Below are 20,836 nucleotides of genomic sequence, written 5' to 3'. Positions count from 1 at the left end.
TGCTTATTTTTACTATTACTGCCGAGGGCGATTACGTCTACGCAATAAATCTACGAGTATATACTTAATATCCAGTTAATACACACACATACTTATACTTGAGTATGGTAGTATGTGTTGCATAGCAGATCAGAGTAGTCAGAGTTCGCCTGGAGACAGAAATTAATTTCCAAAAAGCAAAATGTGAACTGATGCGGCAATAACAAATGCACAGCTGCGAAGAAAAACAAAAACAAAAACAAAAAAAATTACAAAAAATCTTTTTACAATGTGATTTAAAAATAATCATAACAATCATAAGCATATTGTTGTTGTATGACATTTGAAAGAAAGCCATAACTTAAAAACAAATAAGGTGGACACAACAACAACAACAAACAAAACCAACAACCAACAATGCATATGAAATAAGATCAAAAATTTTTACAAATGGAAACTTTGTTTATTACAATTGCTTTCAAAGCATCTCACAAACACACGCACATACTTATGTGTAAACTAATCTACATATGAATGTGTGTGTAATCGGTCTGTAGCAGGTTCACCTCAAGGTTAACCTTTGTTAGGCAAATTTGGCGACAACAAAGCTACTTGCAATTGAGCCATCTTCGGCGGCCGCTGCGCCGCTACAGCAGCACGACCAGCAGCGCTGTCAGTTAACAGTGCTTAACAGTGGCTAAGAGCTGTGTGTATTAGCAGCAACATGGTGGTCGGCAGCGAACAGTGAGCGTTGATGGTGAGTGATGCACAACGCAGACATCACGTGCGTGCGTGAACGGCATAACACACAGGCACATGCAAGAAAAACTATATTTGTTGGTATGTATGTGGAGGCTAGCGAGTAACCGCGCAATGCACAGCAATGTGAGCAATAAAAAATCGTGAAGCAATTGTCTCTTCATTACGAGCATTTTGCGAGCACACTCATCAATTGCCGCGGTAGATCGTCGGTGTTTACGCGACGTTGCTCCTGTTTCGGTTTCCTTCTCTGCTTCTTCTTCTTCTATGGCTGCTACCGTAGACGCTGCTGCAGTGCTTTCAATTGTGTTGTTGTTGCTTTTGTTTTTGGCGCATTTGCTGAAATTTTCGCTCAACATTTCAATTGACGTGGTTTCGTTTTTTTTTTGTTCGCAGACCCCGCAGCAATTGGTATATGTGCTGCCGTTAACACACACACACATACATGCAAATTAATTTTTCGTAAAAAGAGCAAAAGCTTTGCGCTGCATTCACTTGTAATAGCCGTCACTGTCGCTAGCCATCCACCGCTGCCACTTTTGCGGCTGCTTTACATTACACACACACACACATATACACATACATAGCCACCTGCTGGCCTGTGTGTGGCTTTGTATGTTTTATGGGCAACGCGCCTGCGCGCAACATATAAAAACATCACAGCGCCACTACTCGGTTATCAGTTCAATTTAGTCGCTGTACACATTGCAACGCCGGTCCTCAGTTACTGGATTTTACAACCTCATAACCAAAAAACACCGCTGACGCTTATCACATCGCCCCAATATGACCGCCCTCAAAGTTTTCGTAAGTGCCCGACACATTTTTGGTTTTCCTTTCGCTCAGTGTAAGCCACTTGTGTAACAGTGTTTCATTTGCATACTATACATTTGTATATGTGAGTGTGTGTGCTTTAAATATAGCCTGCGGCAAGGAGTTAAAGGAGTCATAAATTTTGTGTGGCGCGCGAGTTTGTGGATATTTGTGGTGCAATTGTGCACATATTTACATACAAATGATACAAATAAAGACTGTGGTGTGCCAGCAATAAGACATACTTAAAATATATGTATGTAACTAGTGCGCAGCCGTAGCTGTTGAAAGTGAATTTGTAGTGCAAAAATGGGTCGCTGGGCGTTGTCTTTAAATCAAAAAAGGATAAATTGGGAATGAAAAATCATGGAAAATTTGAACTGTTAGACGCTGCTTCTATTAATAGCAATATTAATATTTCGTGATATGGTCTAATTTTACTAGCATTTCCTGGTTAACAGTTGCAAGTCTTTATGTTACAAAGATCAGCCGAAAAGTTGTGTAAAAATAAAGCTGGTTTTGGGAAATTATTTTAAAAAATATTTTGAAAAAAATATTAAAAATTCCAAAATTTACACCAAAACCGTAAAACTTGAAAATGTCATCTTTATTAACCTACTGTAAGCTAGCATAACATGCTTGAAGTAGAACTGATGCGAATAATCAAACCATCAATATATGTTATAGTGATTTTATCTACTCGATCAGAGCATAAAATTTATATAGATAATATAAGAACAAAATTTCAGTGAGGTCACTTGCGGACAGGAACTCCTCCAAGCTGCTCCTTCCACAAACCAACAAGTACATTCATTATCAGATTCTCTCCAAATTGGAAGCTAGTCCAAATTTCAAATGTCACTGTCTATCCAATATTTAAAGTACACTAGGTTAGGTTAGTCTGGTAGGCCAATGAGCCACGAATAGACCAGTTTTAATCCTTTGCGTTACCAAATAGCGTTCAATTACTAGGTACAAGAGGAGTAGTCATCCTTTAGGATGCCCGCGCTTGACTCGAATTTTAACAGACTCTGTGGCCTCACTATCGATACCTCCTCCAGTGTATCATACCGTGGGAACCCCAGATGCTTACAGCGTAGTTTTGACAATGCGTGACAAGTGCAGAAGAGATGATCCATTGTTTCTCTGATGCCTTGCTCTAGACATTCCCAGAAGGCTTCTCGATCTGTCAGCCCCATTCTGCGGACGTGTGTCGCCACCAGACAGTAGCCAGTTAGTATTCCGATCGTGTCCTTACAGTCTCTTCTATTGAGTCGCAATAGGAATTTTGTGTACTTCTGATCTATCATTTTGCACATGACTTTTTGCAATTTTGCACCCGGGTAGCTCGCTCCATCGGGTTTTGATTTTCTTTAACATGCTTCCAGATCGTCGTATAATTAGTATTTCATTGCCCTCGATACCTTTTTGACCTGGTACCTAGTAGAAGTGGAATTGCTTGCTTTTGGCAACACTTTCCAGTGCTGTCCTGCTTCCCAAGACACTTCTGGCTGATATGCGATACGAGGTTACTGCCTTGACTGTTGCTTTGCTCAAAGGTTCAATATGTAAATTCTCTTGCAGCCAGTAGTCGTCCTGCCGATTTTGCTGCGCAGTTTTCAGCGAAGAGGTCTATAGGTGGGAGGTTTAGTACCAGTTTAAGAGCCGCTGTTAGATTTGTTCTTAAAGCTACCGTTATGCACAGCGAAGCGAGCCTCTGAACCATTTCCGTACGCCTGTCCACCATACTACTGCACCGTAGAAGTAAAGTACCCTAACTATACATAAGTATACCTCAGAGGATTTCTAACCAAAAAGAGTCATCAAATCACAAACCATTCGAAATATTATAAAATATCTTATTAGTTAATTATCCTACTCGAAAAGCATATAAAAAACATTTAATTTTTTTCAAAAGCATATAAAGAGAGGACATCTTCCTCCCTCCTCTGCTTCCCCCGGCGGATACTACATTCAGACGACATGACCTAGCCAGAGTAGCCGGTGTCTCTTAATTTACGGACATTACTCTCAGTAATGTCCTACTCAGTCCGAAATATCACCTTTTGGCAAGAGTTATTCTGCGTTCGATTTCGAGGCTAACGTTGTTATCAGTGTTAATACTGGTTTCAAGATAGACGAAATTATCTACATACGAATTCGAAGTTATGACTGTCAAAAATTACCGGGAGCCAAGTCGAGTGCGACAACTATTTGTTTGATGACAGGAGATATTTGCTTCGCTTCCTTATCCCGTCTGAAGCAAGCAGAGCTACCAGCGCGATTGTTGAGGCCAATGATATCAATATCATCGGCGTACGCCAGCAGCTGTACGCTCTCATAGAATATTGTACTTTCTCTATTCAGATCTGCAGCTCGAATTATTTTCTTCTTCTTTTCATTGGGGGGGTCCCCAGCACACAACCCTTGGGAAGGATGTTTCGCTTTGTCACTTTAGCTCGCCTTCAAACGGATGTTTTTTTGGCTGCTCAGAGAATGCTTGGATTAAAACCGGAAGTTGTGAGCTGCTTGAACCATATGTAAAAGAATCGCTGCTGGCCACTCCCAAGTGAATGGCGCTCAGAGAACTTTCCTCATTTGCGGGAACTTCTACATATGGGTCCATCCATAGCATTTACAGGGGTCAAAATTAGATCTGACTACTTAACCGGCCAACGGTTTGCTAGTGCTTCTAGCCTTCTTTGGCGAAAACAACCTTCAAATTGAATGAGGGTAACTAAGTACGAAAACAAGATCTTTTATGAAGATCTGTATCCTGATTTTAATCGATCAGTTTTAATGTCAGCTATATGATATATCTTATTGTGGTTTGGCGGTTTTGACAGCTCATCACTTTATAAGATTTCCGACGTGTTCTTCTGGGTATTAGAAACTTCGTAGAAGGCATAATACTTAATATTGTTCCCTACTGTTATTTAATTTTTATATCTTTACATTTTATTGTTTTTTCTACAGAATTTAAATTAATCCTATCTCTCTCTCTCTTTCTTCCCTCCTTTTAGGTGATCTTCAGCGCGCTCTTCGCATTGGCCTATTGCGCGCCAAATCCCGGTTTCTTCGGTGGTGGCAAACAGTAAGTACAACAACAATAGCACAGCTCGAATTGATAATTTCACGATTTTTATTCAAGGCAACAATTTAAAAATTACATTTATTGTGTTTTAATTAACAACAGTTTTATTTTGTAATTTCTGTTTGATTAAACAAACCGGTCAACAACCCAGTGCTGCAACAACGCGCAACATCAACACAATAAACGGCGATGAAATGGTTTCGATTGTTTGTCAATTCTTTTTTTTTTTTTCTTTTCTCTATAATTATACGTGCGAGTATAACGGTATATATGCGCAGCAGGAAAGCAAAGAGTCAATCGGCTCAAGCGACATGCACTTGCATGCATAGGAATTTCTTGGACACCCGCCGTCTTTGCTGTAGACAAAGTTGAAAGAAAAAACTAATTAGCTGTGATAAGCATAAATTATGGATAAATAGCGTACATTGGTCTTCTGCCAAATGATTTAAGCGCACACACAGTGTCACGCTGGTGTGTGTGCGTGCAGTGTTAGACTGACCAAACGACAGTTAGACAGTCAGTCAGTCAGTTAGTCGGTGAGATAGTCAGATAATTGCGAAACAGGCCGGCAGGCGTCTAACCATTGTTGCGCATGCGTAACTCCCGGTCTTGCGTAAATTGTCAACAATTGTCGCTTGCGCTGCTATAATGTGGCACTCACTCAATTGTGATTGTGAATGCGGCAATAGACAAAGTAACTGCGGAATAATTGAATAGTTTTCACTTTTAATTTGCTACCAATTTGATGAAGCGGTGCGAAAATTCATTGTTTTTTCAGTTTGTCATATTAATTTTGCTACTTTTTTTCAAAGGAAGAGAAAATAAGTTAATGCGATTTTAAAAAGTACTTCAAGCCAAGAATATCTAAAATTGGTCAAAGCTTCGAATAAACCATTTCTTGATACAAATTTATTTTTAAATAAATATACATAACAATAACATAAAAATTATATAAATTACATAAAAATGTATGATCCCTTTCTCAACTATTTTTTTGTATTTTTCCACGATTTGACGTGACTCCTAAAAATTTTTATAAAATCCAGAATTTTCTCCATGTGAAACGAAACAACCCACATTAAACACGAGTTTAGGAAGCAACTGGACTAATGGTTACTACAAGCGCTTCTTTAATTAACTTAGCATAGAAAGACATAACTTCGCTATGTGCACTTTTGGTCATTTATTTTCCTCCTTTACTCATTTACCATAGATTTTTGCTCTATATTTCTTTGAAAATACTAAACTTTTTATTTTATGTTAATGAGTTAGTTATCAAAGAATTCGGACAGCTAATTGTATTCCTCATACATTCCCCTACATCTTTTGGTAAAGATATATCCATTCCTAAAATTTTCTAGGTATAAAAATCAAGATCTAGTAAGTCCCTCCTCAGCTTATGAGGTCAAATCGCTATTAGTGGAGGAGTGTATAGCAAGCCTGAAACGCCTATCAGTTAGCAACCGTGTACACGAGTACGATCTGAGCTGGTCGTCGAACTGGCCCACATGTCGGCGGCTTCCGGAATGATAAGCCCAGAACAATGCAATGCGGTGGGGTCCCACATCATAGGGTGTTGCTTCGCACGGAGGAGAAAGTGGGGAGAAAATGGCACTGGCAGCAGACAACAAGCATGCGTCACGCCAAGCTGCTATTGGGAGGTTACAACCTAGCAAGGTTTAGAGATATGATCAATCTCCCCCGAGACAAAAACCGTTTCCTTGTTGCGCTCTATACTGGACCTTGCAGGCTCAAGAAGACTTCTCCAACATGGAGAGCCTCTTGTAAAAACTGCTGGTTTTGCGACATGGAACCTGAAACTCCAGGGCCTTGGATCCATTTACATGGACAGGGATCACATCACCTACTTCCCACTCAACAAGTGCGACATGGAACCCGAAATTTCAGAACCTTGGATCCATCTACACGGGCAGGGATCACATCACCTATATCCTACCCAACAAGCTCCTGGAATTGTTCAGAGTGCTGAACCTTTTTGACGATATGTGATATAGGAGAGGGCGCAATAGATCATACTAGGTCGCAGTGCGAAACCTCAATTGATTTCTACTCGATTTAGCCATGTCCGTCTGTCTACATGCGACCTAGCCCCTCAGTTTTTGAGATTTTGATCTGAAATTTTTTCACACTTCCTTTTATGCTGCTCATTTGTCGAACCCGTCGGTACAATGTCCGAAGAAATTGTTTAGATCGAACCACTATCGCACATGGAAATTTGACATGGCGTGCTTGTTGTTGCGCTTAATCTTCCAAAAAATTATTTAGATCGGACCACTATAGCATATACAGGGTCTACCGATAAGAACGACGTGATGTTGTCCCTTTTGCGCCAATTTTCGATGATCCGGTGCAGCATTTCCGCTGAGTTTCAGGCTCCTCGATCATTGCTGGTTGATTGACGTAAGCCTTTGATTTAACATACCCTAGAAAAAATAATCCAGAGGCGTTAAATCGCATGATCTTAGCGGCCGTTTGACTGGGACAACTTGCAAGCTTTGTACCAAAGTGAAGCGTGACATGATGGATTGGCAAACCTTACTGAACACATTGACAACCTTTGACACAAATCCGCAAACAAATGTGGCCGCCGAGAGCTGTCGGAATCACGTCATCCCTAATGGTAAACGCTGTAGCCGACATTCAAACTGCCGCTCAAAATAAAGATAAAGATCTTATTTTCCTGTTTTCATCCTATAAGAAATGTACCTGTGAAGCGTATAAAGCATTGGTGGAGCCGAAGTTTACGTTTTCCTTGTTTTCAAATTAATTTATCTGAAAAATACTCATAGATTTGATATTAGCTTTTGAAGGAATTATACTTTGGCAAAGCAATTCATATTTCATGATTATTTTTGCTTTTGCTTGTCCAATCTTCTCCTCGCCATGAGTTTTTTGTCAACTCCGAACCAATAATGAATTTTTAAGAGAAGCTTTTGAAAGCGGTAAGAGATTTGCTGCCGAAAGAGAACGTCATTTGAGAAAGAAAACTATCTGTTATTCTTCTTCTTTGTTGGCGTAGACATCTCTTACGCCTTTATAGCCGAGTTTACCAAAGGGCGCCAGTTGTTCTTCCTCTTCGCTGTTTGGCGCCAATTAGAGATTCCAAGTGTAGCCAGGTACTTCTTCACCCGGTCTTTCCAACGAACTGGAGGTTTTCCCCTGCTTCGCCCGGTGGGCACTGCGTCGAATACTTTCAGAGCTGGAGAAGAAAAATTTTAGAACTTTAATCGCTACGGCGACCGCCAATTCATGATTTTTTATTTATCATTCACTTAGATCTCTAACAATCATTATAATAAAAAATGATATTTGTTTCTTACTACAATAATTTTATACACATTACGCCACTATCTATCTTCTATCGACCACAGTGAACACCACACCATCCATGTACCGTACAAGGTGCACACCATTCACCACCATCACATCAAGAAGGTGGAGGTGCCCGTGATCAAGGAGGTGGAGGTCATCAAGCATGTGCCCATCTACAAGGAAGTGCATGTGCCCGTTATTAAGGAGGTGCATGTGCCAGTGCATGTTCATCACAAGGAGGAAGTGCATCACATTGAAGAAGATCATCACGACTACCACAAGGGCGGCTGGTACTAGAGGGGAGTGAGTGGCGGCGCTCATCCACATAGGTGTTGCCGTTGGCAATGCTCTAGTTACAATTTTAGTTATATGCTTATGTAATAATATGCAGACATATGTGTTAACGCATTTTTTTCATTTAATTTTTATTTTTTTTTTATTTTTTTTTATTTTTTTTTTTAATTTTTTACTTTTGAGTTTGTTATTTTGATTTCTTTTAATATTACTACAGCGCACGCGCGTTTGTTCATGTGTACAAATTTCATTTTACCTGACATGAATTTAATTTTAATTATATATTTTCGACTTCCATATTATTCTGGTCTATTTAGTTATAGTTGCTCTGCATTTTTTCTTTCTCTTTGTCTCATTTTGATTTTGCTTTATTTACATACATACATTTAGCATATCTAGCGAAAAGCATACACACATATATATATATGGAGTATAACTGTTGTTTTGTACTTAACTCAAACATTCTTTCAGCACACTCTTTCTCATGATTCATAACTTTTTTTGTAAATAATTTTGTAGCGAAAAGTACATAAGTACACCTATCTATATATATGTGTCTGTGCGAAATGCCTATAAAAATGTGTATGTTAAAGAAGGAAATAGGAAAAAATAAAGAAAAACTGTAATAAACGAAAAATCATGTTATTTCTTCAAAGTGCAAATTTATTTCCTAGATAAAAGTTATATAAGTTTTGCCATACAAACACACACAAACATACATACAAACACATGCAAACACATGCGTTGAAATTACACGAAAAAAACTCGTTTGCTATTTTTTTACGCTTCTTTTTTCCATTAATGTATCTGCTGTTAAAGCTTTTTAATCTGCTAACATCGTAGCCCACATATCTTGCTGGTATGTGGCTGCAACAAAGCTGCTTCAGCAGCAGGAAACACTTACAACATTTTCATGCAACAAATTTGCGTTCCGAACGTAGTTCGTCGGCATTGTTTTACCGTTCGCAATTTTGCCTTTTTTTGTTGGCACTTTTACCGTTAACGGACTAATGACTGACGAGTTCGCACGTAAACGCCGCAATTTCCACATAAATTTGTAAAAGCAAATTAATTGCGATTGCCTTGTGATCTACAAACGATTGCTCCTGCTGCTTCTCTTGCTGGCAGTAGTTAGCGATTATTTACGAGAAATTGTTGTTGGAATTTGTGATGCTACGAGCTATAAAAATAAATGATTTTTGCCATGGTATAATAAGCCGTTAAGAAAATAATACTTCAAATAAATTATTTCCGACTTCCAAATTGGTTGGCAACTCTTCTTCTGGATTGTGTCAATTAATTAATTAATTAATTAAGAGGATTTTCTTCTTTTTTTGGAAAAGTATATATTATATATTCCACTCTGAACAGAGTATAGTTTTATCCTAAACTACTTCAAAGCAGCAAAATACATGTATTTTCTTCTTCTTTATTGGCGTAGTAACCGTTTACGCCGTTATAGCCGTTACAACAGCGCGACAGTCGTTCTTCCTTTACGCTGTTTGGCGTCTATTGGTGATTCCAAGTATAGTCAGGTCCTTCTCCACCTGGTCTTTCCAACAGAGTGGCAGTCTTCCTCTTCCTCTGCTCCTCGGAGCGAGTTCTACGTCGAATACTCTCAGAGTTGGAGTATTTTCATCCATTCGGACGATATGACCTAGCTAGCGTAGCCGTCTTTGATGCGCAAAGAATCATAAATCTTCCTCACAACCTTCCTCTCGAAAATTCGTAACGCCGACTCATCAGATATTTCATCATCCATGTTTCTGCACCATATAGCAGGACGGGGATGATGAGTGACTTGTAGAATTTGGCCTTTGTTCGTCTAGAGAGGACTTTACTTCTTAATTGCCTACTCAGTCCAGCACCTGTTGGCAAGTGTTATTATGCGTTGGATTTCGAGGCTGATGTTGTTGTTGGTGTTAATGCTGGTTCCAAGATAGACGAAATTTTCTACGACTTCAAAGTTATGGCGATTTCGATATTAAAGACAGTCCTCATGTAAGAAGACCAAGACCTTCGAATACAATGAATTGGGGACGTTGCTCGATGAGGATCCGTGTCAAACGCAAGAAGACATTGCTTCAGTTTTGAGAGTCACTCGCCAAGCCATATCAAAGCTTTCTGCAAGCTCTGAAAATGATTCTGAAATAAGGAACTTAGGTTTCTTATGACCTCAATTTAGCCTCATTTTGGTTGCCTAATCCGTTAAAACCTACATGGAAACGCTTAAATGGAAAGTCCTTCCTCACTCGCTATATACTCCAGATAATACACCGTCCGATTACTATTTGTTCTGTTCGGTGGCGTATAGTCTGGATCAGAAGCAGTTCCACTCACAAGCCAACAACGAAAAATGGCTTGATGTTTTGATAGCATCACAAGATGTTTTACTGTATTGGTATTCGAGCTTTGCTAGAAAGTTGTGAAATGGCTGTGACTAGCAATGGGTGATACTTCGTATAATTTATTTGTAACTATTTCCTTAAAATAAAATTGCATTTTCATTAAAAAAAACAGCGAAAACTTAGTTGCGCACCTAATAATAATATTATGGATAATAATCATCGTACCTCAGCAGGCAATAGGAAACTTAGCTGAGTACTTTTTTGTTACGAAAGAGCATTTCATGGAATTAATCGACGTTGTTAAGCCAGAATCGACAGGCGAAGACGATTCTTCAATGTCTCTGGTGGAATTGGCAGAGAATCATTTCTCTTGAGCTGTTTTCCTACGGCCAAAATTTTAACTTACCCCTAGAAAAGCTTATTAAAATCAACGAGTTAGCTTTTTAGCCAATGCGAACGAAGTTTCCTTTGAGAGTGCCATTATGCAATTACCTTCAAAATAGCAACAAGTCCTCGAACAAAGTGGTACATATTGGACCTAAATAGAAGTTCTCTGACTTTGCTTAATAGAACCTTCAATTTACTGCAAATAATTAATTTTTTTACTAGACCTTATATGTCTGTTTTAGCTAAACGCTGGGGAATATAATTTTGCTATTTCGAATACTAAACTTCTGTTAACATTCGTTCTTCTACCAGCGAAAGCTCACGGTAACCACGATCAAGTGTTCACTATATTTGATAATTTTTAGCGAAGAAACGAATGAACCAGATAGAAGGAAGCGAAAAGCGATGCCGGCTATAACTTTTATGGCGGCCGTTATTCCACGTCATTATGGGAAACTGAGTCATGACGCAGAGTCGGCGAACTATGGGATCTGGTACTACTACTGCATAATCTAAAAAGTTGCTATCGGAGTAGGTATCTATGCTCCAGAATTACTAGAATAAACACATACTTATCTAAGGACTACATGGAAAACACACTTCAGTGATCAGGTTGTCTAAAACTTTATTGTATTAATAACAAAAACTTCACCTTTGACGCATCCCTCCAGCAGCGAACTATATATTGATTGAATTATTAATGATTCCCTCTTCCATGCATACTTCACCGTTTTATCCTATAAATACTTCTTTATTCTCTTAAGTTTTAATAAATCCAATTTGCTCAGATTTCCATTAAAGGATGATATACTGATTATTGCGACCCTCCAACTTTTCGATACCATTTCTAGTAAACTAGTAAACTTCTAGCAACAACTCTTTTGTGCGACCACTGCGTTCAACGTCTTCGGTGCTGATTTCACCACGATCAAATTATTCAAATAGGGTCGAGATTGCGTTGATCAACTGATGATCAACATGTCAATAAAATAAAGGAATTGCTGCTTGAGAGTCGATGATTAACAGTCAGAGATCTAACTGACATCGTTGAAATATCGGAAGGATCAGCGAAAAAGATCGTTTGGGCCTAAGAAAAGTGAAAGCACGATTAGTTCCAAAATCACTAAATTTTTTCGGAAAACAGCGTCGCGTTAACGTCTGTAAAACAATGTTTTCCGACAACCATATGATGAAACCTTGGTCTATGCTTTCGATCTGAACGATTCATCGGCCGAATATCGTGACAAAGGTTATCCGAAACTACTTCAAAGCAGATCCAAAATCTGGGGTATGTTGACAGTTTTCTGCGATTGTCGAGGTGTGTTACACACCGAATTGCTTCCGACCGGCTAAACTGTCAAAAAAAAAATTCTCTTTGAGTGTTAAGTGTCGTTTGCGTGAGGCTATTCGTAGAAAGAGATCGGAATTATGGGCCGACAACTATTGGTTTTTGCACCACGCTAATGCACCGTCGCATACTACATTGCTTCTTCGAGAGTTTGTCGCCAAATTTTTAACCAATATCATGCCGCAAGCAACGTATTCGCCTAATTTAGTTTCGTGTGAGTTCGTGCTATTCATCAAACTCAAACAACCGCTTCGGAGAAACTGTCAATTGAAGACTATAAACGTCAAACGTTGACACACGTGTATGGGTGGTAAGGGGAATCGCTTTGAGGGGGACGAGATAGATTTTGAAGAATAAATTAAAATTTTTGAAATTATAAACAAAGCCTTACTAATTTATGCTCATGGTAGTAATTCACAGCCTAATGATCCGACAGCTGGGAAATTTTTTTAAGCGCTTTTTGAAGGTTAGGGCTAACTAAAAATCATACGATTTTAATTCTATTGGCGCCATTTATGTGTCAGGCCGGGGACTTTTCAACTCACCTGTTACATGAGCACACGCCGAGTATCCAAGAACTTCGCTCTATCAGTTGTATTTATACCATAAATCAACTCTGCTAAAGATTTTATTATTATTCTTTTATGAACGCATTAACTAATTATTATACATTTATTCCAATCCCGTTAGCTTGTGTCACTTCCTCCACCATATTTAATGCGATTTACAACTTAGAGGAAGACATAACTCAGCCACAACAAAGTCCAACTAATTGCAAATGCGATGAAAAGTTGCTTTATGGCTGCAAAGAGCTTTGCAGCTTTACATAAGGCATTTGCAGCAGAAACTAGTTAGTGATTCATGCGTGTAGAAGAGAATGGTTTTTGTTGTATGCGCAAATCTTGAGCGACATTTTTAAGCGCTTAAACTAAAGTTAATATCAATAAAATTCCACACCTTTGACAAATAACTACAAATCACACACACACACAGGCACACATACAGTGGGTGGTAGAATTGTCACATAACTGTAATTTGAGACCATAAAAGCCCATAAGCAAGCTGACCAGATAATTTACGAAACGCCATTAACAAAGCGTTTATAGAGCAACTAATTAATCAGACAAATATGTAAGCGCGTATGTGTATATTTGTGTGTATAGGTGTTGCGCGCCTGCTGCTGCAACGCGCTATGGTGCCGCAAAGCGTATGAAGCTGTGCGCGCGCATTAACAAAACCGAGCAATAAACGCAGCGTGTGAAACATGTTTTTGCCCAAAAGCGCTTTTTTTGTTTTTTTTTTTGTGCGCGCGCATGCGTGTGTATATGGTGAATGTTGACCATATGTATCCGCAACATTGAATGTGCGGCAAGTAGTGCGCTAGCGCGCTAACAAGGCAGCGGCGCGGCATGGACTTGACCTTGAACAATTCAGCGGCATTAAGCGGCTAATGAATAGACACACGGCGCGCTCAATCACACAAACACGCATACACCAGCGAAGCTCAGAACAAAGCGGATTGCGCAATGCGGCAACAGCCCTGGACCACGAGCGGCAACTATGGGCAGCTAAGCCAGTAATGGGCGGTGGAAAAAATCACATATTAATTAAAACGAAAAGGCAAAACTGTAGCAATAAAACTACTTTCACAAAATGCTTGCCGTACAAGTTTGGTGCGCTGCAGTTCCGCGCCAATTGGCGGTAGCGGCGGCGACGACAAGTTGACAGTTTTGTGGGCGTTGCACGCATTGATTAAGATTTATTGACAGACCGGTTGAGGGGCGCGCGGTAAGGGGTAGTACGGTGGTCTCCGGCACTGCATTTTGATTGATGTCCGCAGGCAGTGTGTAAAATGGACAAATTACGTTGTTTATGAGCAAGTAAAATACATTTTAAATACACACTTGGGTACCGCTAATGAGGAATGCGGTTCTTGGCAATAACGGAGTAGGTCAAGTGTAGTCAATAAATTATTGGCGTGCAAATTGTGGCAACTTTATGGCTTTGCAGTACGAGAAAATGCTTAAGAACCATTGTAGGGAAGTGGATGGCAGGTTTGAGGTGGAGAGGAGAGGTGGGGAGGGGCGCGGCGGCATACTATTTGCATAGAGGAAGGCTTTTGAGGGTACAGCCTTGGTAGATAGTGCTAATTATTAGTCGGAAATATTTTTAGAAACTAATTCTCAATACGTCCAGGCAGCTTAGCAACAACAAGTAGTATTCTAGAAGCGCGGCCTAGAACGCGCCGCATTAAGAACCCCATATTATTATAGCTTTACTGAAAAAAAGGATCACAAAATAAGAAGCGGACAAATAAAATTCCAAATGCATATTTTATTTACTTATGGATCAACAACAAACTCCAGCTGTACAATAGTATTGAGAACTTGAGAACTTCAGGCGCTGTAAAAAAGCAATAACAAACAAAAAGTGATGTGGAAGTGGCATTGAAGTTGGTTGACATTGGCAGTGGATAGGCTGTATAACTTGATTTTTTTTGCGGTTCAGGATAGGATACTGGTAGCGGGACTTCGTCCGACGGGCTGTAGGCAGACGCAGACGCAGCTGCAGCGCTACAAGCGAACGCTACAGTTGCGACCGTGGTTAAAGTTGTTGTAGTTGTTGTAGCTGTATCTAGTTGCAGTAGGGGAAGTTGGGGCACTGATGCGCGGATACGCCAGCTGGGTACTGACGTTCGGTCCAGCCGGGTAGTGGTGGCGCAGCGACGGCGCCATGTTGACCGGCATTCACATCACAGAAGGGATAGTTGGGACAGGTGTGTGGATTGACGCCAGCTGGGAATTTATCACCGCCAGCACTGGCCGCGGGAGCGCCTTGCCAAGAGGGTGCTGGTGCGCCTTGCCATGAGGGAGCTGGTGCGCCCCACTGTTGCTGTTGTTGCCAAGAGGGTGCTGGAGCGCCCCACTGTGGTTGCGGTTGCCAGGCGGGCGCGGGTGCACCCCAGTGCGCTTGTGGATTGTGTAGGCGTGCGTTATCACAGATCGGGAAACCGGGACAGTCCTGTGGATTCACGCCAGCTGGGTACTGAGCGGCTGGCAGATGTTGTGGTTTGGCCAACGCCAAGGCGATGAGTGAGGAGATGAATGCCTGTTGGTTGGGTTGGGAAACGAAATGCGCGTTTAGTTTTATATAATCCAGTGTGTGGTTTCGCGACGTATTTGCGATTTGACGATACTCACCAATTTGCAGAACATTTTTCTAAATTTATTTATTTTTTTTTATATTAATGAAAACAGAAAACTATAAAAGTTTATACAACAGCGCGAAATAAGCCAATCGGACTATAAAAATTGAATTAGATTATTTAGGAATTTTTAAACTTCCAATTGGTTTTTCGTACTGCGTCGTACTGTGATAACTGTTGGCCGCAGCTGACACTTATATACCCGTACCATTAGAATTTGCGTTTGAGAGTTCGAGTTCGCCTAGACGTTAGCTGCTCACCATTACAACCAACGGCAACGCAGCGCTGCGCCGCTGCAACGGCATAGAAGTTGAAAATCTGTAACAAAGTTAAGCGAGCGCAGCACCGCCATTAGCCCGCAACCCGCCATTCGTAAGCCACACACGGCGCGCACGCTGCGCTAGCACTCATTTGCTTTTAGCACAAGCAATCGTACAAATATTTAGTGTTATTGTGCGCGCTAGCACACCCGGGCGTATACTTAATGTAGAATACAACACCTTACAAGTTGCCGCTCTTCGCGCGCTCCGAGCGCTAAGCGGCGCGGCAGGAAAGGGCGGTGCAGCTGCTGCTGCCGCTTCGGCTTTTGTCTGCTGTGGCTGCTGCTGCCCGTTTGTTTGAGTGATCGCATATTTTGTTTGATTGGTGCAACAGATTATTATTGAACCGCGCGTTGCTGGCTCACTTCTTGTTCGCGCGCGCGCGTACAAACACAGTCACCGCGTGTAGCGCTGAACCCACGATCTGCGCTTGCGCCGCTGCTTGGCCATGCCACACTCCGCGCTAACAAATTCAACTTTCAGTCATTTTGTGCCTACATATGTAGTTGTAGAAGGCCAGGAGCGTACTGAGGGTGTGCGCGCAAATAGAATGGTTTGGGAATTGGGCTGCATTGCCGGCAAAAAAGACGGAAGCTATATATTTATATTGTTTATAATTAGTAATTACGTTAATTCGAATTTACTTTTGGAAGCAATTAAATATAATTGGGAAAACTTCTAAAATTGGTTCTTTTTGTCTTATTTTATTTTTATTTGCATTATATATAATAAAACTACAATATATATACAAAAAATACAATATATATTTTACATAACAAAAAATATATATTACTAATATATATATTTACAAAATTTTCAAACTCTTTTTCTGCTATTGCACGGACATACTTTTATATTTTAGGAAAGCGGATTATAAGTGGTTACCTGGGTTTACGGGTTTCAAAAAATCGATTTCTTTTTATTGTCTTATTAAATTCTGCAACACCCCTAGAATATTGTCCTAAATTTTCAAGTTGATCCGAGTACTAGTTTTGGAGATACAGCCTCGAGAACTTGTGCGCTCGAGGCTGCTAGGCTAAGTGCGCCGTCTTTAAACGCTTTTTTCTCAAAAATGTGTTTTGAAGTCGGTTGGCAAGATTTCTCAAGAACTATTCAACCAATCTTCATGAGATTTTACACCGGTCTCTGAGATATAATTCTTAAGGACTTGAATGAAGATTTTTTTTCGATTACAAGTATTTGAAAAAAATTGTAGAGAAATTTTCACTGAAATTTTAATTTTTTTGTAAAAATGTCTGCCAAAAATCCAATTTTCTGTTTTTTCCTTCGTAAAAGTTCTAAGGTTTTAACTAACACACGTATTTTTTTTAAGGAGTTATCCTGCCAACGCGGGCGCATCTTTTTTCCAAGGGTTTTATTGGAAATGGCATCGCAATGGCCGAGTTAATAATATTTTTTTTTAAATATCAGAAGTTCTTTGTTAATGTTGTATGTTTATAAGAATAAAAAATTCTAACAAAATATTTCATTTTTTATATAAGAAAAAAATTGCTGAAAAAATGTTTTTTTTTTCGAGGAAACCTATGTTCCTCCCCCTTAACAGGATTAAAACATATATTCGGAAATCTTTTGGACCTAAAGTAACAAATTCAAATAATTTTTCGTTTACAATAGCTTAGAAATATTGTAGAATTTCAAGCGACAAACTACAAATGGTTAGTTTTGGGAATTAAAAAACAAAAAAATTACTGCGTGAATATTCAATTTTGATCTAATCAAAAACCGTTAGGTCATTGTATGGAGAACTATATACAGATATATGATCTGTGTGTAAAAAGCTTTAAAAAAATATTTAAAGGCCTTCGTCTAAGCTATGCGGTTCTTACTATAGACCTTTTCGAACCAAAAGAAGTTTTCTCTGACCCTCGACAACAGTCGATCTGCCATTAATCAGTTGCAAACTTTGAATGGCATCAAAGAGCTTAACAGTAATGGGAGCAGAAGCTCGATCAATCATCTACCAGAAGAGATATAACTGGTGATCCAAGTAGGGGTACTTCAATAACCTCTTTTTTGACAAATCGCACGAGAGTTGTGTCAAGCCGTCAAATTATTTTTGTGCAGAATTGCTTGGCATTTCATCATGGAAACTGAAAAACATTTACAAATCGTTCATCTTAATTACAAAAATTGACGTTCTGTAAAGAATGAGTTTCGCGTTGATTCGTTATGGTCAACATATTCGGCCTACCGAGTGCACTATTCTCACACACATCTTCAAATGAATTATCAAACCTAATTTCTGGTTTATGAAAACTTTATTTCTATAATTTTCATATTCTCTGTCGCCGCTATCACTTAGCCTTTTTGTAGTATATAAAGATTTTCATAGTAGTGAAGTAATTCAAACTTGATTATGTTAATTATTTTATTATATTTACTGTAAATAAATTATGATTTTAATGAATTACATAATTAAATTAATTTAAATATATTTAATCAAAATGGTTGCAACCAAAATCTGTGCATTCCTTTTAAAATTGCTGCAACAATTCAAGGTCATACGCATATTGATTACAATGGCCGATTACTTGACCCTAAATATAATTAAGATATAATTGAGTAATTATATATTCGTAGCAAACTGCAATTTAATGCATGTTTTATATTTAATTGTAATAATTAGGGAATGTGCATTTGTTCAACAATTTTTCTTTGGTTTTTGCTTATCCATTCGCCAATTATTTCTTTTATTGATTCGTTTTGGCCAATAAAAAAATAAATGTGAGTTGCACCAAATTAGGCTTAATTACACAAGAAACCATCAATCAAAAAATATATACAAATGTTTGGAAATCTCTTTACACGCTTTTAGCGGTAATTTCAAATAAATATTGAACTAATTATTTTACTAGTCGGCACGTAGTACTAGCAGATGGTATTGGCTACGCAGCCAGCGGCTGATAAGAAAAGTAAGTAAAGCTGTTGGTTTATTGGATTATGTTGGTTTATTATACGAGATGATGATGAGCAGAAAAATTATGCAACATTTGTAACTGTGAAGGCCTTTGACCTACTTAGGCTTTACGCGCCGAAGCAATAACTCAGCAGGCTTTACTAGCGATGAGGGCATGTAAGCGGGTAATAGGTCATACGCATCACTACATAAACTTTCCAAATCGAAACTGAACAAAAGTGCTGAATTTAAACTGGCTCTATACAAAATCATCAAACGATCAGGTTTATGTTACGGTGCAGAGTCATGGACACTGCTCGAAAAGGACAAAGTCCAAGCTAGAACAATTAATGAAAGGCGACAACTTTATACATAGCCAAAGCGTACAACACTGAGCAAGTGGAACCTTTATTCAACATTATTCTAAGGCAAGGGAAAACCTGAGTAAGGGGAACCTTTATTTTATTCTATTATATTCTAAGGCAAGGGGAAACTCAGGATCAATATGGATCGACGAACTGGAGAAAACATGAAAAATTTGGTATACAAAATTGGGGATAAATCTGGTAATCTGGAGGTCACTCATGCAGCAGGCCAAAGCTCACAAAAAACTGTTGGGCCAAAATATGGAGATGATGACTGAGCTGACTGACTGAGGTACTAATACCAAACATTTCACAGATGTTATGAAAACATATTTTAATATAACGAAGTAATTGTATTATTTTTTAAATTCAGTGGGCTTACAAAAGTAGGCTCTCGCTGCCAGCCAGCTCCTTTAGAACCCGCAGAAAATATTTATCGTCCTTGGTTTAATATTACTTAAAAATATCCACTCGCACGTTATTCGTTAGCAAATAGAAAAGTTTCATGGAATGAATGGTGTGTTAATTAACGATCAACGGTTTCGCTCAAAGCCAAAAATGAAGAGTCGAAGTCCGAGGAAGACGACGATATGGGTTTCGGTGTCTTCGACTAAACAGCTCAATGCTAAAGTTAGCCAGCAAAATTTAGCTAATTGTTTAATTTTCACCTCTAGCTGGAATGGCCATTTGATGAATGTAGTGTCCTCAGCTACGTTGTCAAGCATCTCTTTTACAACCACTACTCGACGTCAATTTTGCAAAAGGTACAATTCTTTTGGCACGACTCTAGCATCGACACGCTTCATACCCAAAACATTAACCAAAATGTGCCGATTCAATCCCTAAGAGATCTTAAGATTCTCTGCTATCTGATCTGATGCACACTCGATGATTTTCAAGCATTGTTTCTTTAATTTTTTCAATATTATCGTAATCAACGAGGTGGACGACTCGTATGGGGGGAATTTACGATGACTTAACAGCCTTTACTGAATGCTTTGTGCCAACCAAATACTTATCTTCGTGATAAAGTAGATCTTCAAAATACTTCTGCAATGTTTTCAACGTTTCGGCAATCGTAATTCCATTAGAAACGAAAAATTTCCAACAAACTCGTTGACAATTTTTGTCCATGGTAACATTCGCCAGAGAAACATTTCGCAAACAACTGACAAACACACAGTAATTGGCATTTCAAAATAAAATCTTGCACGAACATTATAAAGCTTGTATCCATCTGGAGAAAATATTGTGTAACCGGGCCAATCCGAGTCAAATTTGATCAGATGTTCATTAACCTTTGGGCTCAATTAATGAAATCTTACTTAACATATCGCCATTAAATACTAATCAAAAATTTTGTTCAACCGGGCCAGTCCGGGTCAAATTTGGTCAGATGTCAGTAAACCTGAGGGATCAAGTAATCAAATCTTACCTAACTTATCGACATTAAATAGTAATGTAAAAAAGTGTTTAACCGGACCAGTCGAATTTGATCAGATGTTTGTAAATTTCTGAGATCAATTAATGAACACTAAATTAACTTATCGCTATTAAATACTAATAGAAAAAAATTTATAACCGGGCCAGTCCGGTTAGTAAACCTCAGGGGCCTATTAATGAAATCTTACCTAGCTTATCGCTCTAAAATACTAATCGAAACATTTTTTTTTA

At 39.0% G+C, this 20,836-nt stretch overlaps 2 protein-coding genes across 2 annotated transcripts; one reads left to right on the top strand and one right to left on the bottom strand.

Moving 5' to 3' along the window:
• Nucleotides 1–1,446: 1,446 nt before the first annotated feature.
• Nucleotides 1,447–8,342, top strand: LOC126756185 (uncharacterized). Its single transcript, XM_050469045.1, has 3 exons — nucleotides 1,447–1,545; nucleotides 4,575–4,645; nucleotides 8,038–8,342. The coding sequence occupies exons 1-3, from the start codon at nucleotides 1,525–1,527 to the stop codon at nucleotides 8,273–8,275; spliced, it is 330 nt and encodes a 109-aa protein (XP_050325002.1). The 5' UTR covers nucleotides 1,447–1,524; the 3' UTR covers nucleotides 8,276–8,342.
• A 6,327-nt stretch (nucleotides 8,343–14,669) lies between these two features.
• LOC126756184 (cuticle protein 1) lies at nucleotides 14,670–15,727 on the bottom strand. Its single transcript, XM_050469044.1, has 2 exons — nucleotides 15,556–15,727; nucleotides 14,670–15,463 (listed from the first exon to the last, which is right to left on the bottom strand). The coding sequence occupies exons 1-2, from the start codon at nucleotides 15,568–15,570 to the stop codon at nucleotides 14,990–14,992; spliced, it is 489 nt and encodes a 162-aa protein (XP_050325001.1). The 5' UTR covers nucleotides 15,571–15,727; the 3' UTR covers nucleotides 14,670–14,989.
• Between the last annotated feature and the right edge of the window lie 5,109 nt (nucleotides 15,728–20,836).

The sequence above is a fragment of the Bactrocera neohumeralis genome, chromosome 4 (genome assembly GCF_024586455.1).
Source record: "Bactrocera neohumeralis isolate Rockhampton chromosome 4, APGP_CSIRO_Bneo_wtdbg2-racon-allhic-juicebox.fasta_v2, whole genome shotgun sequence".
Classification (NCBI taxonomy): Eukaryota; Metazoa; Arthropoda; class Insecta; order Diptera; family Tephritidae; genus Bactrocera; species Bactrocera neohumeralis.
The sequence above is the reverse complement of the archived record's forward strand: the minus strand, read 5'-3'. Positions and strand labels throughout refer to the sequence as shown.

Coding starts and splice junctions, on each gene's coding strand:
- LOC126756185 (XM_050469045.1), top strand. CDS start 1,525: ATGACCGCCCTCAAAGTTTTC. Junction 1,546..4,574: donor TGACCGCCCTCAAAGTTTTC/GTAAGTGCCCGA, acceptor CCCTCCTTTTAG/GTGATCTTCAGCGCGCTCTT. Junction 4,646..8,037: donor TTCTTCGGTGGTGGCAAACA/GTAAGTACAACA, acceptor TATCGACCACAG/TGAACACCACACCATCCATG.